General features: G+C 55.7%; 1 protein-coding gene across 1 annotated transcript; it reads left to right on the top strand.

The window, feature by feature from the left end:
• Positions 7557–11219, top strand: KRT19 (keratin 19). The gene is made up of 6 exons (XM_003131437.4): positions 7557–8229; positions 9608–9690; positions 9918–10074; positions 10323–10484; positions 10576–10701; positions 10838–11219. Exons 1-6 carry the CDS (start codon positions 7798–7800, stop codon positions 11090–11092), a joined length of 1215 nt encoding a protein of 404 aa, XP_003131485.1. The 5' UTR covers positions 7557–7797; the 3' UTR covers positions 11093–11219.

A 16708-nucleotide genomic window follows, 5' to 3' on the forward strand; every position in this document is an offset into this window, starting at 1 on the left:
CCCATATCCTCATGGATACCATTTTGGGTTCTTAACTCACCTGAGCTACAGCAGGAATGCCTAGCAATTCATAATTTTTAATTAACAACTGACACCTAAATACATTCTTGTGAAAATGAGAAGAGCAGAGCCAAGCCTGGGTTCCCTGACTCCTCTCCTTCCACCAGCTTTTCGCCAAGGGAATCCCTCTTGTCAGTCTGGTGTGTTTCCTCCCTTATTGATGTGCTTACCTGCATATTCCTATGAACCTGTAGAAAGAAGACTTTTTTTTTTTTTTTTTTTGTCTTTTGGGCCGCTCCCGAGGCATATGGAAGTTCCCAGGTTAGGGGTTGAATTGGAGCTCTAATGGCCAGCCTACGCCTGAGCCACAGCAATGCGGGATCCGAGCCGCGTCTGCAACCTTGTGAGTTGTCCAGCTCACGGCAACGCCAGATCCTTAACCCACTGAGCAAGGTCAGGGATTGAACCTGCAACCTCATGGCTCCTAGTCGGATTCGTTAACCACTGAGCCACGATGGGAACTCCGAGAAGTCATCTTTTAAGTGTGTGTCAGCATTAATTTATCATGTTGTATGAATTGCTCTCCTGCTGCTTTTGTTTTACCTAACATCTGGTGCTTTAAGATTTTCCACGTCACTAACTGTTGACATTACTCATTCTGTTTAATTTCTTCTCACATAGTGTGCAGGTTACAGAGTTTACTCAACTGCTCCCCTGCCTGTGGTTATTTCCCTCTTCCTTTATTAAAAACCGATGCTTCAGAGAGCATCTTTTTTTTTTTTTTTTTTCCAGAGAGCATCTTTTATGCCTCCTTGAATCTATGAACCAGGGATTCTTTGGGGTAAATACGGAAGAGCGGAACTGGGGCTTGCAGGGTGTGTGAGGTCTTTTCATGGACGACACTGCCGAATGGCCCTGCAAAGTGCCCACTGCACCCTGCCTCCCACTGACGTGTTTGAGGGAGTTCATTTGCCCACAGCTTCCACAACACTCGATCTCATGACACTTGGTAATTTTGCCAGTCTGATGGGGGGAGAGTGAGTCTCCCATTTCTCCTGGTGGCTCTGGGTCAGGCTGGGGATCTGGGAGGAGAACCTGATCCTCTTTATGGAAACTTCCAGCCAGCCCTGCCCACAGTCCCATCTTCCACTTCGCCTTTCAGGGTCCCTGGTGCCCCAATTCCTGAGCTTCTGGGTTTTGTGTCGAGAGTATGCTTACCTCCGTAGATGTCCTGCCCTTCCTGCCTCTGCCCCTCCCTGCTCACGAAAACCCTAGGTCTCAGCTTCCTCTTATCTGTTTTGAGACACCATTTTCAAGTTTAAAAATTTTTATGGGCATTTCTCATCTTCTGTTACCTCTTCTGTTCTTTTAAAATATTCCTGGAGTTCCTGTTGTGGCTCGGGGTTTAAGGACCAGATGTAGTCTCCCTGAGGATACGGGTTTGATCCCTGTCCTTGCCCAGTGGGTTAAGGATCGAGCATTGCCGCAAGCTGTGGTGTAGGTCACAGACGCAGCTTGGATCTGGTGTGGCTGTGGCTGTGGCGTAGGCCGGCAGCTGCAGCTCCGATTCGACCCCTAGCCTAGGAACCTCCATATGCCGTGGATGCGGCTGTAAAAAGAAAACAAAAATATTCCTTTACAGTCAGCTTAACAGTTTTAGGAATGAGCAAAAATTAATATGAGTATTCCATCTACCATTTTTTTTTTCTTTTTTGGCCGCTCCTCGGCTTATGGAGTTCCCTGGCCAGGGATCAGATCCGATCCGCAGTTTCGACCTCTGCTGCAGCTGTGGCAGCGCTGGATCCTTAACCCACTGTGCTGGGCTGGGGATGGAACCTGTGTTGCAGCACTTGCAAGATGTCACTGACCCTGTTGCACCACAGTGGGTACCACATTCATCAAACAAAGTCTCTATAATCTCCTGGCAGATCGTCAGCCTCTTAAAGGAAGGAAAAGCTTGTATGTACTTCTGTATCTCAGCACCTGACATCTTGCCTGGCAAATAGGGGATGGGACTCGATACCTGTTTGCTGAATGCAGGCACCGGGGAGAAGGTACCCGAGCATCTCCTGCGGATGGTCCCCGCCAATGGGATGGTGTTTAGGAAATGCTGCCAATTTACGTATCAAGCACGTTCACAAAATCCTGCATACTTTTACCTTTCCTTCCTCCAGCTTATGGCTTCTGCCCTGTTTACATCCACGAGCCCATCCCCTCTTTGAAGCTGAACTTTGAACCTTGCTCGTGTGATCCACCGACTGACCAAACAGATAACTGTGTATCCAGGCAGGGAGGACAAGTTAGGACCTCGGCAGGTGACACTATGTCTTTCCCAACTCAGTGATGACCCTTTCTCCGCATCAGTGGAAGAAGGCACCTTGGCTCTCAACCCATGCGAGGAGGGACAGCGTTAATGGTTGGGACTGTAGCTCTCGGGAGTTAAAGATCTGGGCTTGTGGAGGTCCCCCTGTGGTGCAGCAGAAACGAATCCGACTAGGAACTGTGAGGTTGTGGGTTTGATCCCTGGCCTCGTTCAGTGGATTAAGGATCCGGCGTTGCCGTGAGCTGTGGTGTGGGTTGCAGACGCGGCTCGGATCTGGTGTGGCTGTGGCTGTGGCGCAGGCCGACAGCTGTAGCTCTGATTCGATCCCTCGCCTGGGAACCTCCACATGCCGTGAGTGTGGCCCTAAAAAGACAAGAGACAAAAAAAGAAAAAAAAAAAAAAGATCTGGGCTTGAATCCCAAGTCCACTACTTACTTGTGTGACTTTGGCCAAGTTCGTAAACTTTTTGAGCCTCAGTCTTTTGGTCTGTAAAATGGGCATGATACAGCTTTAAGTTACAGAGTTAACTGAGATAATGTATTCAAAGTGTTTAATACAGTGGCTGTCATCATTACCACCTTTATCATCATCATCGTCACTATTGCTGTCATCATCATCACACCATTTCATTCTGCCTATTCTTTTGTGCTTATACCCCCAGCATGTGGAAGTTCCCAGGGCAGGGACTGAACCCATGCCATAGCTGTGACACGAGCCACAGCAGTGGCAATGCCAGATCCCTAACTCGCTGCACCACCAGGGAACTCCAGCACTCTCACTTCTCTCCAGTGGTCTCCAACTACTGTTCCATTTCCTCGGGGATGAAGAAAACTCCCCTCCCTTTAATTTCTCCCCTCTGGGAACTGCCGTCTGCATTTGCTTTGGTGTAAGAAGCTTCTAGGGTAGGTCTGCGTAGAGAGGCAGAGAGAACTGTTGGCCTCAGGATTTGCACACTTTTAGCCACGTGACCTCAGGCGAGTCACTTTACTTCTGAGCTTCCTTGGACTGGATCGGCTTTTCTTGTGATATATGGATTATTAATAGGCATTACCTAACAAAAGACACCAGGGTCTAGTAAATTTGGGAAATGCTGATGAACAAAGTTAAATTACAATACTTCTAATGATATAATAATATGTTATATACAGTAATAGAATACATTATATGTAATGATACAAAAATAAGTTTATTTTTCCTTTTTATGGCCACACCCATGGCATATGAATTGCCTGGGTTAGGGGTTGAATCGGAGCTGCAGCTGCTGGCCTAGGCCACAGCCATAGCAACACTGGATCCAAGCCCATCCTGCAGCATGCCAGATCCTTAGCCCACTGAGCGACGCCAGGGATCAAACCCACATCCTCACGGAAGCTACGTATGGTTCTGAACCTGATGAGCCACAGTGGGAACTCCCAATAATAAGATTTTATAATGTAATATTATTTTTTTCTTTTTAGGGGCCACATGTGCGGCATATGGAAGTCCCCAGGCTAGGGGTCGAATGGGAGCTGCAGCTGCAGACCTGTGCCATAGCCATGGCACTGCCGGACCCAAGCCGCATCTGTGATCTGTGCCGCATCTTGTGGCAAGGTGGGATCCTTAACCCACTGATCGAAGACAGGGATCAAACCTGCATCCTCAAGGACACTAATGTCGGGTTCTTAGCCCACTGAGCCACAACGGGAACTCCTGTAATATTATTGTTAAATAGTACATTACTATCTGTCTAATTAGTATCTCTCTGACCATTGAAACAACTCCATGAACTAGGTTGTTATTCATTATTATTATTATCCCTATTTTGAAGTGAAGAACTGCAGTTTTCAGATCCTTTGGTACCATGCGTTGTGAATTTCCAGCAGTGTTTCTGACCCTGTCTGACTGTGGACTCTCCTTTCCCACAGGGATGTCACGGTCCTGGGCTCTGGAGAAACGAGCTGGGGGAAGGCAAGGCAGTTTCCTCCCTGGGATCCCTTCATGCTCAAACGTTCCTCTCTCATCACTCCTGATCCCGTGTGCCTCTCCCCTGCAGACTGTGGACCCCCAGCCCAGAGACCAGGCTTGGGATGGGAGCTCCTCCGATCAGGTTCTGCAGGTTCTCACCAGCTGGAGGCGGATCGAGGACACGGCCTGTTCAGTCTGTTTACCGAATGAGATGCCTCAGTTCCATCTCTGGGGAGGGCAGCCTTTACGGATTGTTCTCCTGAGTTCTTGATGTGCCAGAAAAGTGTTTACAAGCCACACAGCTCAGGATGGAAGGGGCTTGGCCCTGTTCTGGCCAGAACGTGGGAGCGAGCAGGATATTATCCTGGACCCCAGCCTACAGTTCAGGCTGGGGCTGACTGCCCTTGGAGTTAGCCTAGGATTTGGCAGAAAGAGATCCATAGGAGCTGTTTCGGAGCTGGGACTTCTTTGGAAGGGAGTGCACAGCCCCTACTGCCCTCAGGAACCTAGGCTGTGGGGCTCAGGGTTAAGAGGTTGGACGCCAGAATCTGACACACCGGGTTGTGCACCTCGGGCAAGTCGCTGTCCCTCTTGAAGCCTCTGTTTCCTCATGTGTAAAATGGGGATAAGAACACCCTTTCCAGGGAGTTCCCACTGTGGCTCAGTGGGTTATGAGGCTGACTAATATTCCTGAGGATGCTGGTTCAATCCCTGCCCTTGCTCAATGGGTTAAGGATCCAGTGTTGCTGAGAGCTGTGGGGCAGGTCGAAGATGCAGCTCGGATTCTGAGTTGCTGCGGCTGTGGTGTAGGCTGGCAGTTGTAGCTCCGATTCAACCCCTAGCCAGGGCACTTCCATATGCTGTGGGTGCAGCCCTAAAAAGCAAAAAAGAAGAAGAGAAAAAAAAAAAAGAATACTCTTTCCACCGGGCTGCTGTGAGGATCCAATGAGATCTGAAAATGTTCTGTAAACTGCAGGTCCTACCCTGCAGTGACTTATTCTTATGGCCCTGGGGTAGGGGGCTGGGTCTCTAAAGTCTTTGGAGGTTTAGGGAGCTCACAACCCCTCAGTCTTTGGAGAACTGTTGGTCCAGTTCTTTGTTTCCTAATGCAAAGTCCCTTCCTAAACCCAGCAGAGATTCCAGCTGGGGCTCCATGGAGCAGCTATCAGGCTAATCTCCCTCTTCCCCCACCAGGAGCAGGCCTCATCCTCAGGCCAAACAGTGACTCATGTCAGACCAACCCTGGCGGCTACAACCTTTACGAAGGGCCAGCCACACCCTGCTTTCCAGGCCAGCCTCGAGTCTTCTACCCTTTTAGAGCCACAGGGCTCACTTGCAGGTCTGATTCACTAGTTCAAACAGCCTTTGGCTGCTCTTCGTAGTGGTTCAGGGCTGCTCCTGGTGGGGCGTGTGTGGTGGGGGTGGGGGGCCCCTGTCCTGTTCCTGGATAAACTGGTAGCCAGAAAATAGTTTATTAGGGACTGGTTTCAGAGGCTGCAGGCAAGTCTTCATCTAGTCACAGGTGATCCAAGCAATAAAAGGCAGAGAGCAGGGCTGAGGTTTCTTGGGGGAAATTTGAATTATTTCAGAATAACTGGCCCATCTCCCTAACACCCGGCAACAGGGCATTGGGCCTCTGTCCTGAGAGTGGGTGGCTGCTTTGTCCTAAGGACAGGAAGAAACTGGGGACAATTCTGAGGAGGGGTGAGGGCCCTGGGCACAGGAACAGGGATGAGGTTGCTTCAAGGGCCCAGCAGTGTCTGGCAGGGGGGCATCCAAGGCCATCAAAAAGGTGGGTGGGAGTTCCCGTCGTGGCTCAGTGGAAACGAATCTGATTAGCATCCATGAGGTTGCAGGTTTGATATCTGGCCTTGCTCAGTGGGTTAAGGATCCAGCGTTGCCATGAGCTGTGGTGTAGGTTGCAGACATGGCTCGGATCTGGCGTTGTGCGGCTCTGGAAGCTCCAGCTCCAATTCGACCCCTAGCCTGGGAACCTCCATATGCTTGGGTTTAGCCCTAAAAAGACCAAAAAAAAAAAAAAAAAAAAAAAAAAAGTGGTGGAATCGTTGAGCTGGATGAAGAGCAGAGGCTGGGGGCTGCGTGTGGAGAGGAGGGACGCCCTCCTCTCTTAATAGGACTCCTCACATTGTGGGTGGGCCCCCTCCCTAGCAATCCACTCACTCAGCCTGTGCCAGGACAGGACTGTTAGGCGCAGGAGGATTCAGCTTTGCCACCCTCCTTCGAGATGCCACAATTTAGGGGGGCTTCATCCTGTCTTGGGGGGGGTAGGTGTTAAAAGTCTCATGGGTGGTTGAATTACCCGCCTCTCTTAGGTTCAGATGCCTCATTCTGGCACCGTTAAAGCCCTTCAGTAAGTCAGTGTTGAACACATGCTCTGGGGTTGGAGCGTAGAGAGAGGGTGGTCCTGGTGGGGGGTGGGGGTGGGGACAGTCACTGGGAGGCGGAGTCAGCCCCCAGGTGGGGATCAGGCTTGAGCTCAGGGTTCTGAAGGTGCCTTTCTTACAGCCCAGCTGCAGAACCCCTCCCAGCCGCTGTTCCCAGGAGCCTATTGTCCCTTGGGGCTTTGTGGCTTTGTCAGGCCAGAGCAGGGTGGGGGTGGCTTTGTCCTCAGAGGCCTGGGAGCTTGCAGCTCTGAGCACCTCATCTGGGGGCTAGGTGGAAGTCAGGGTGATCCCCAAGGGGCAGGTTCTTTTTTTAGGGACGCACATGAAGCATATGGAGGTTTCCAGGCTAGGGGTGGAATCGGAGCTGTAACCCTTGGCCTTTGCCACAGCAACGCCACATCCGAGCCTCCTCTGCCGATCTGCGCCACAGTTCACAGCAACCCCGGATACTTAACCCACTGAGGGAGGCCAGGGACTGAACCTGCGTCCTTATGGACACTACACGGATTCCTTTCTGCTGAGCCACCAACGTGAACTCCCCCGGGCAGGTTCTGAGAGGTTGTAATTTCCAGTGGGGCAGTTATCAAGTGAATGTACTTTGCGGGGGGGTTGATTTTGATCACCAGGAAGGGGCTCAAAATTTAATTGGAGGGGACGCTGCGTGAATGATGGCTGGGGGTGCAGGAATAAGCTCTCCAGAAGGACTGTAATTCCTGGGGGGGGACATTAAACTCGGGGTGGTCTTAATGGGGGAGGGCCAACAGGTGAATTGCGGGGGTGTCTGTGTGTGCGGTGGGGGTGAAGATCGCAATGGGTGTGCTAGCAGGGTGTGTGGCTGGGGCCTGGCGTGGGCTGGGGTGGAGCAGCTCTCGCGAAGGCAGGAGCCTCTGGCCCCTGGGAGGGGAGAGTTGGAAGCAGAGCTACCAGGAACTGACCAATGGGGAGAGCGCCCCTGTGCGCACTCGGGCGCCTGCACATTCCTGGGCGCTCAGATATCCGCCCGCCACCGTCCCTCCTCCCCCTCCCCCCGCCCGCCGGACATAAAAGGCCGCAGGTGAGGGCCTCGCCATTCCTCCAGCCGCCCCGCAGCACCTCCGACCGGTGTCGCCCGCGTCTGCCTTCGCCATGACTTCCTACAGCTATCGCCAGTCGTCGGCCACCTCGTCCTTCGGGGGTCTGGGCGGCGGCTCCGTGCGCTTCAGCGCGGGAGGCGCCTTCCGCGCCCCCAGCATCCACGGGGGCTCCGGCGGCCGCGGCGTGTCGGTGTCGTCCGCCCGCTTCGTGTCCTCGTCCTCCTCCGGGGGCTACGGCGGGGGCTACGGCGGCGGCTATGCCGGCGCTCTGGCCGGTTCCGACGGGCTGCTGGCGGGCAACGAGAAGCTCACCATGCAGAACCTCAACGACCGCCTGGCCTCCTACCTGGAGAAGGTGCGCGCCTTGGAGCAGGCCAACGGTGACCTGGAGGTGAAGATCCGCGACTGGTACCAGAAGCAGGGGCCCGGGCCTGCCCGCGACTACAGCCACTACTTCAAGACCATCGAGGACCTGCGGGACAAGGTGGGCGGCGGCCTCCCGGCCGCGGGGAGTGCACCTGCCGCGGATACCCTGCCCAGCGGGCCGAGCGAGGCCAGAGGCGGGGGCGGTGGCCGCCGGATCCACCTCCGGGGCCCAGCGGGAGCGAGCCCGTTAGGACGTGGGAGGGCCCGTAGGGTGGGGCAGGAGCCGGCAGGTGAGGCGGGGCAGGACAATGGGGCGGAAGTGGAGGCCTGGGGGGACGGAGGTGGAGTGAGTGTAGGGGGTTGGAGGGCGAGAGGAAGAAGGCGCACGGGTCTACTACGAAAGGACGGGAGCGGAAGGAGTGCGAGGAGGTGGGGTACGCTGGGAGCTGCCCTGAGGTCCAGGCCGGAGTCGCTGTGGCACCAGGGAAATGCAAGCGTTTGGCCGGACAGGAATCTGGTCCACTCCGGGCCAGACCTGCCCGCTGCTGCCCCCGGTGTGGGGCCCTCTGCATTCCTTTTCTCTGGCGGGGCAGGTCTGGTTTCCGTCACGCTCAGGCGGGGAGGACCCTCGGGACTTGAGGAGCGCTAGGAAGAATGGGAGAGGCCAACGTGGCCCCTGGACCACAAGGGGGGACAGATGTTGAGCTTGTCAAGACCTCCGTGGGGAGCAGCAGCAATATCTATGGGTGGACACCAGCGTCTGAGCTCCGGGGTCTTGCTGGGGGCGGGGCCTCAGGGTCCCTCGGGATGGGTGGGGCTCAGTCTCCATCCACAGGGAGGAGCGGGGAGCTCAGTCCAGGACAAATGTTTTCAGAAGCCAGTGGGACATTTAACAGACTCACCTCCAAACACACACAACACACCCCAGTCCCCACTGTGTGTCTGGTGTGGAGCTGGGCCCCGCGGGCATAGACCGGACCCACAGATGAGGAAGAGCTAGAGATTTAAACAACTAGGATAGCGCTTTCACACTTTAAAAATCGTGACCTACAATAGGAAAATACATGTGGCCTGAAAGATGAGGTGCAAGGTGCAGGCACATACTAGATGCTCAACAAAAGGAATTCCCTTCCCTGAAGGCAGAATGTGCTTTGAGTCCGGGGACAGACAAGGGGGTAACCCCTGTGCTCCCTGCATGTGGTTTGCAGATCACCAGCGGCTGCCTCCCTAAGACCATTTATGACTGGGAGAGTCCCCCCCACCCTATCCCCTGGCTCAGCCTTCCTGGCAGTAGTTCCTCCTCCAGCTCCTGGCCCTGGACTGATTCCAAGGCCTCCCAGAGAGCAGACTGATGGGCAGCCTGGGGGCTGGGACTTTGTCTCCAGGGGACGGGAACATATGTGCCTCTTTGCTCCTCTCCCTCCTCGGGGAAGAAAGTGGGTGGATAGTGCCCTGGACGCTGAACCAGTGCCATCCTCTTGCCTTCTGCCTTCCAGATTCTCGGTGCCACCATTGAGAACTCCAAGATAGTCCTGCAGATCGACAACGCCCGTCTGGCTGCAGATGACTTCCGAACCAAGTGAGCGGCTCATGAGCAGCCCAAGTGGGGGCTTGCAGAAGCCAGAGCAGTGGGGGCAGTCGCAGTGCCCTGGGGGGGAATGGTCTCTGCCCTCACCCTCGCCAGCGGGTCTGAGGCATGCCCCATGCCCCCCCATGGACTCCCGAGCCCTGGGGAGGAGAGGTGGGGAAATCTTCAGAGATACACGGAGGAAATGCTGGCCTGACTGCAGCTGTTTCCTCTGGAAGGTTCGAGACAGAGCAGGCCCTGCGCCTGAGCGTGGAGGCCGACATCAACGGCCTGCGCAGGGTGCTGGACGAGCTGACCCTGGCCAGGACCGACCTGGAGCTGCAGATCGAAGGCCTGAAGGAAGAGCTGGCCTACCTGAAGAAGAACCACGAGGAGGTGGGTTTCGAGCTGGGCCTCCCTTCCACCCCAGCCCAGCTTTCCGGAACTGAGAACCCTTTATCCTTCTGTACCCCCGACTCTGGTCACAAGTGCTGCACCCTCGGCGCGGCCCTGGGTTTGGAGAGTAGCTCCTAAAGGTTCCCGACCCTGTCTGTCCTCCAGCGTTGGCTCCTAGGTCTGCATCTGAGAACCAGCCGCCTGTGGCTCTGGGCCCCGGTGTGCCCATCTCTGCTGTATTTTTCCAGGAAATCAGTGCCCTGAAGGGCCAGGTGGGCGGCCAGGTCAGTGTGGAGGTTGATTCGGCTCCGGGCATCGACCTAGCCAAGATCCTGAGCGACATGAGAAGCCAGTATGAGGTCATGGCTGAGCAGAACCGGAAGGATGCTGAGGCCTGGTTCACCAGCCGGGTATGGAGGGGTGCCCTCTGGGGAGGTGGCAGGGAGAGCGGGCTCAGTGCTCGCAGGCAAGGGTTACACCCTCCGCCTCCTCTCACTGCAGACTGAGGAGCTGAACCGGGAGGTCGCTGGCCACACGGAGCAGCTGCAGATCAGCAAGACGGAAGTCACCGATCTGCGGCGCACCCTCCAGGGTCTGGAGATCGAGCTGCAGTCTCAGCTCAGCATGGTACGTGCCCTCTTCGCCCCTGTGGGATGCCCGCTCATGTCCTCGTGGCCTTGGGCAGCCTGGGTGGTGGCTGTGCCCCTGCCCTCTCTGGGCGCCAGGCTCTGCTGAGTCTCCTCGCCTCTCTCCTGGCCCTCAGAAAGCCGCCCTGGAAGGCACGCTGGCGGAAACGGAGGCTCGCTTCGGAGCCCAGCTGGCACAGATCCAGGCGCTGATCAGTGGGATCGAAGCCCAGCTGAGCGACGTGCGAGCCGACACCGAGCGGCAGAACCAGGAGTACCAGCATCTCATGGACATCAAGACGCGGCTGGAGCAGGAGATCGCCACCTACCGCAACCTGCTGGAGGGCCAGGACGCCAACTACAACAACCTGACCATCATCAAGGCCCTCTGAGTCCACAGCATCCTGGGCTTCCTGCCCTACTGCTGAGGAAGTCCCCTGGGCAGGGGGGGGGGGACCTTTACCCCAGGCTCTCCCCTTCACCTGCCAATAAAACGTTTATGGCCCGAGGGAGGAAGAACATAGGCTTTGTTTATTTTAGCCCTCGCAGGGCCCTGTTGAGGTTTTATCGTCTGTTCCACTTGGACCAGAGTCCGCCCTGGCCCAGGAAAGGGAAGAGAGGGTGTTGCCAAACTCTTGTGAAGGTCATTCCTGTTGGCAGAGATCTTCGTTTATCTCACTTGTTCCCTAAAACCAGCTTGTGGCATAAGCATTGCTCCCATTGTACAGAGGGATAAACTGAGGCTTGGAGAGGTGAGGTGGTTTGTCCTAGCTATACAACTCTTCTAACACATGGCAGAGGTGGGCTTGGAAACTGTAGTTTTTGCTTCCAGATTTGGTTTTCTCTCCCTTGTACTCCCTGCAAGGGTTGGTGTGTGTGTGTGTGTAGCCGTCATTCATGTTTAGTGAGCACCTACTAACTGCCATTTAATCAACAACCCTAAACGGTAGTACGAGTTACAGCCTAGAGAGCAGGAAATAAGATCAGAGAGGTTAAGCAACCTGACTAAGGCCACACAATGACTACATGGCAGAACCAGGCCCAGAACCCACATTTCCTGATTCTTAACCCATAGTGCCACCCCTATACCCTTGCTTCCTAGGTGACACTGCACCATTTCCTCAGTACATTCCAGTGGTGCTATGTGTGAATGCCTAGAACCGGGATCCCCTGAGGCAGTTCCTCCTGATGCAACTGGGGCTTTGGGTCAGAGGCTGAGGAACAGGGGCAGGCGTCAGCTCAGAGCCAGGCTGGTGAGGATGCCTCTTTCCGGGTGTGTGTTGTGTGTGTGTGTGTGCGCGCGCGTGTGCGCATGCATACCCTGGCACCTCCATCCATTCCTGGCAGCCCTGCATAAGCCCCTTCATGCCCACCAGCCCATACCTGGGCCCGGAGCCTGGACTAGGATCCAGCTGTTACCCAGACCTCCCACATGGACCCCCAGACCGGCTTGCCCGAGGCAGGTCCCGGGCCCGCAAAGGAACGCAAGTCCCAGCTTCCTGGTACAACTCTGCCCTTGGGTGGGTATGGTCCTGCCCCCGTGGTTTACAGCTCAGCTGCCAAGAAGAGCAGAGGCCAATTAAAGGTAAAAAGTCCCACTTCCCTGGCGGTTCAGGCCCCATGGATTTGTCTGTGACAGCAGGCTGACCCTGTGAGGGAGGGGGCCAAGTGAGGGATACTGTACCCCCCTTCCCCCAGGTCTCCTCTAGGGGGACAGATTGAAGCTGGCCTGTGCCCAGCACCAGGCTAAGGAGGCCCAGAAGGCTGCCACACCCCGTGCCAATCCTGAGGGTGGCACTCTTTCTGCCATTTTCCCCCTGGGCCTTGGGGAGGTTCATGAGCTTCCTTCAGGTCGCGGGCTGGTGGCCCCAGAGCCCAGCTCTTTGCTCGTCCCCTACTGCAGCCCTGGGGAGCCCCTTCCGTCACCTCCCAGCTACTCTGTTGTGGCCACCGGCACCTAGAGTCCTTCCACTCCCGCTTCACTTAGGAGGCCTTGGAGCTGAGGCCAGAGGCCTGGCTTGCACCCTCAGGCTGCGCCTGCCTGGAGACATTTGTCCCCTGTTCCTGAAAGCCTCTGTTGTTGTTGCAGCTGAAACTCTCCCTTATGTCCTGGAGGCCCCTGGAATGTGGCTGTGGGGTGGTGTCTGGGTCCCCACAGGTGGGGCTGGTGGCTGGGTTGCAGGTCTGGGTGTCAGAAATAAAGCCTTTCTTTGTGTGTGTGTGTGTGTGCGCGCACGCGCGCGCGTGCACGCGCGCGTCGGGGGGTGGGAGCACTTCTCCGTCTCAGTCTGGGAGCCGAAACTAGGAGCAGCGTGTTGACAGGAGCAGCTGGGAGAGAGGAGAGGGAGGGAGAGAGGGGGGAGGGGACTGGGATAGGGTCTTTCCAGTCCTGCTGGTCATTGTGACCCCTTCCGTGGGCAGGCATTTCTGGGCCATCCTCTCGCTCCATCCTGGTGAGTCGGACGGGGCCAGAGTTATTTCCGTTTTCCTGATTGGCAGACTGAGGCTGAGAGAGGAAGTCACTTACCCAAAGCCACCTCCAGGCCCCAGGGTGTGGACTCCTTCTGCCCCTGGGAGCAGAGGAGGTGAGGGAGGCTCCTAACCTCTGTGGCGACCCCTGCTCTCCCTGTGCCATCGGACACTCACTGTGGCCCTGTAGCTGGGCCGGTGTTAGTGGGGACAGCGGTTTTTCTTTTTTCTCTTTATTGTGGTAAAATACACCCAGCATAAAATTTATCACCTTAACCATCTCTACAAGTGCAGTTCTGCAGCACTAAGTATATTCACGCTGTTGGGCAAACTGTCGCCACCTCGTAAAATTGAAACTTTAAACCTATTAAATACTAATTCCCCGTGCTCCTTTGCCAGCTCTGGCAGCATTACACTTTCTGTCTTTATGATTTTGACTGGGTTCGGTCCCTCATGTAAGTGGGGAAATGGCTCAATTTGAAGTTGGGCCCCTGGCTTGGAGAGGTTGAGTCACACCCAGAGGTGGGGTCCAGCCCAGGCTTTGTGTTGGGCTGTGTCTTCCCATCCCAAGGAGGGAAGGCGGGGGTGGGGTGGGGGGTGGGAGTGGCAGGGACAGATGTTTACCTGGGGCAAAGGACAGAAACTGGCACAGCATCCTGGGCGGGCTGCCTGGGGCAGGGCCCGGGGCTGCAGGCTGGGCTGGGGCCAAATGGAGCTCGATCTTCTGCCCTGGCCCAGCCGTGCCCTCCTGGTGCTAATGAATAGGCCCTGGTTGCCCAGACCTTGAACTCCTAGGAGCTGTTTGTACCCGAAACCAGGGATTTGTGACTGGGGCAGCTGCTGCCCAGCCTGGGCCTGAGAGTGGAGGGAAAGTTACCGCGATGGGCTGCTGGAGGGGAGGCAGGGTGCAGAGAGAGGCTGGCTGGGGTCCAGGCCTTTCTCATCCCAGGGTGACGGCGCCTAATTGTTCCTGTGGTAATTGCTGGGGCTGTAATGTCTGCAGAGGCTTTAATGAGCTGTGGCTGATCTGAGTTGGATTGTTTTTCTTTCGGAGGGACAGACAATCCCTTCCCATCCAGGAGACAATACAGCACTGTCCGGGCGCGGCCCTCGGGGACCTGGCTCCCTGCTGGGCCACGTGAGAAAGAAGCCCACACCACGCACCAGGACATCCCTTTTCTGCCACCCCAGCTCAGGTGCAGGAACCTGGGGTCTGTAGGGGGAGATACTCTCTTCCTGCCTCCAGTTTGGGGGGGGGTTGTCAAAGGACCCACTGAATGCTGGTAAGACCCTCTTACTAGCTGTGCTGCCTCCTGCAGATCACTTCCCTTCTCTGAGTCCCAATTTCATTTCTTCTGAGATAGGGGCAGGGACCATCTTCTGAGACGGGAGGACTGGAGGAGGCATGGAATCCAAAGTGCTTTGTAGACCATGAAGTGCGCAGGGGAAGGAAGAGCTTACTGTTATGAGAGTGAAATTAACAATGACCTGCCTTGTCCAATAGATGTTGGTTATGGAAGAATGTTCAAGAGTGTGGTGTGGAGTTTCCGTCGTGGCGCAGTGGTTAACGAATCCGACTAGGAACCATGAGGTTGCGGGTTTGATCCCTGCCCTTGCTCAGTGGGTTAAGGATCCGGCGTTGCCATGAGCTGTGGTGTAGGTCGCAGACTCGGATCAGATCCCGTGTTGCTGTGGCTCTGGCGTAGGCCGGTGGCTACAGCTCCGATTTGACCCCTAGCCTGGGAATCTCCATATGCCACGGGTGTGGTCCTAGAAAAGGCAAAAAGAAAAAAAAAAAAAAAGAGTGCGATGTTCATTCACAGGGCAGATCTGATGTCCAAGGTCAAAAAATCCCCACCCCCCGCTGGTGAGGGTCCTGGGGAGTCCTAAGTACTGGACATGCACCCTACTACCCGGGCCCTTAGAAGATGGGGAGCCAGGAGGAGGCAGAATGGGGGCTCTTGGGCTTCAGGGCTTCCCTGTAAGTTGTCACAAGGAAGCTGAGACTTGAAATATATCACGTCCGGAGTTCCTGTCATGGCTCAGTAGTTAATGAATCCGACTAGGAATCATGAGGTTGCGGGTTCGATCCCTTGCCTCGATCAGTGGGTTAAGGATCCAGTTAAGGATCCAGTGTTGCCGTGAGCTGTGGTATAGGTCACAGACGAGGCTCGGATCTGGCGTTGCTGTGGTTCTGGCATAGGCCGGCAGCTACAGCTCCAATTAGACCCCTAGCCTGGGAACCTCCATATGCTGCAACGGCCCTAGAAAAGACAAAAAAAAAAAAAAAAAAAAAAAAAAAAATTCTCGGAATGTATCACGTCCAAGGCTTTACAAACAGTAATGAATAGAGCCAGACTTGAACCCAAGTCAAGGGGCTCCAGAGCTCTATCTATTTTACTGTGCTGCAGCCCTGGGCCGGGAACCTTCCTCCGACCCAGTCTTGCTCACTTCTCCACCCCTGGCTCTCTAGACCCTGGAGCCAAGGCCAGAGGGCCAGGCCACGCCTCCAGCGGCGCGGCCCACAGGTATCCCCGAGCAGAGCAAAGGGCTCTCCTAAGTGCTGGCTCCGCTCTTGGGCCTCAGCACCCTGCTGTCTGAAGTGGTGCCTTGCCTTCCACACCTCCGAGGTGTCTTCCAGTCTGCCTGCCAGGCCTCCCTCTCCCCTCCCACCTCCCGGTGCTCAAGCATGTACAGCCCTCTGGTTCGGGTCCCTCCCCAGCCCCTCGGCGGTGCTTGATGGGGACAAATGGCGCTAATCTGGCCCCACTGTGCAGGGACATGCCTCTCCCTGGAGAAGGCAGGGGCTTTCTGGAACTTATCTGCAGAAGTTTGCCCCAACTCGTCCCAGGAACAAGCAAAGATTCAGTGACAGGCAGTTGGCAGGTGGTGGGATTATCAATCAGCCCCTTGTCAGCCCGGAGCCTGCTGGCTCTTGTGAGTCTGCCAGGGCAAAGGGGCTGGGGCTGGGCGGGGAGCGGGAGAAGCAGGAGGGGAGCTCTGGGTGGGGGCAGGGAAGAGAGGGGTGGAGGAGAAGAGTCCATTTGCAGCATTAGGGAAGTGACAGTGGCCGGTCCCTATGGCACTTCAGCTGGATTGCTTTCCTGTCCTCAGCTTGTCCCCGTGGGCCCTGCACTCCTCTGTGGGTTCTGCCCACGAATCCCCAGAGCCCTGCAGGCTCATACCCGGGAGGGTGGGTGTGAGGGACCACATGGGGCTGAGATGGGAGGTGGCTTTCCAAACTGAAACTGGGGAGCCAGCTGCCTTGGGGCAAGGGTCCCCGGCTGGAGGCGGCAGAGAAATCCAGCCGAGGGCGGAGCTGGCCTGAGCCTCTTACAGGGCAGGCGGAGGAGGCCTGGCAGCCGTGGTGCGAGTTTTCTCCTGCAGTGTAGAGGTGAACCTGTAATCCAAGTGTTAAAATCATGGCCGGAGGCAAAACATCATACATTCTGAATCATCTCCTTTGTTGCATTAAAAAAAAAAAGAAAGAAAAGAAAAATCCCACACCAGCCACACGGAGGTGTGCAGGCAGCTGTGTT

This window comes from Sus scrofa, chromosome 12 (assembly GCF_000003025.6).
Source record: "Sus scrofa isolate TJ Tabasco breed Duroc chromosome 12, Sscrofa11.1, whole genome shotgun sequence".
In the NCBI taxonomy this organism is placed as follows: Eukaryota; Metazoa; Chordata; class Mammalia; order Artiodactyla; family Suidae; genus Sus; species Sus scrofa.

Excerpts from the sequence above, each read along its gene's own strand:
- KRT19 (XM_003131437.4), top strand. The coding sequence starts at position 7,798 with ATGACTTCCTACAGCTATCGCCAGTCGTCGGCCACCTCGTCCTTCGGG. Across the intron at positions 9,691-9,917 it reads GCAGATGACTTCCGAACCAA|GTTCGAGACAGAGCAGGCCC; the intron begins GTGAGCGGCTCA and ends TTCCTCTGGAAG. Across the intron at positions 10,075-10,322 it reads TGAAGAAGAACCACGAGGAG|GAAATCAGTGCCCTGAAGGG; the intron begins GTGGGTTTCGAG and ends GTATTTTTCCAG.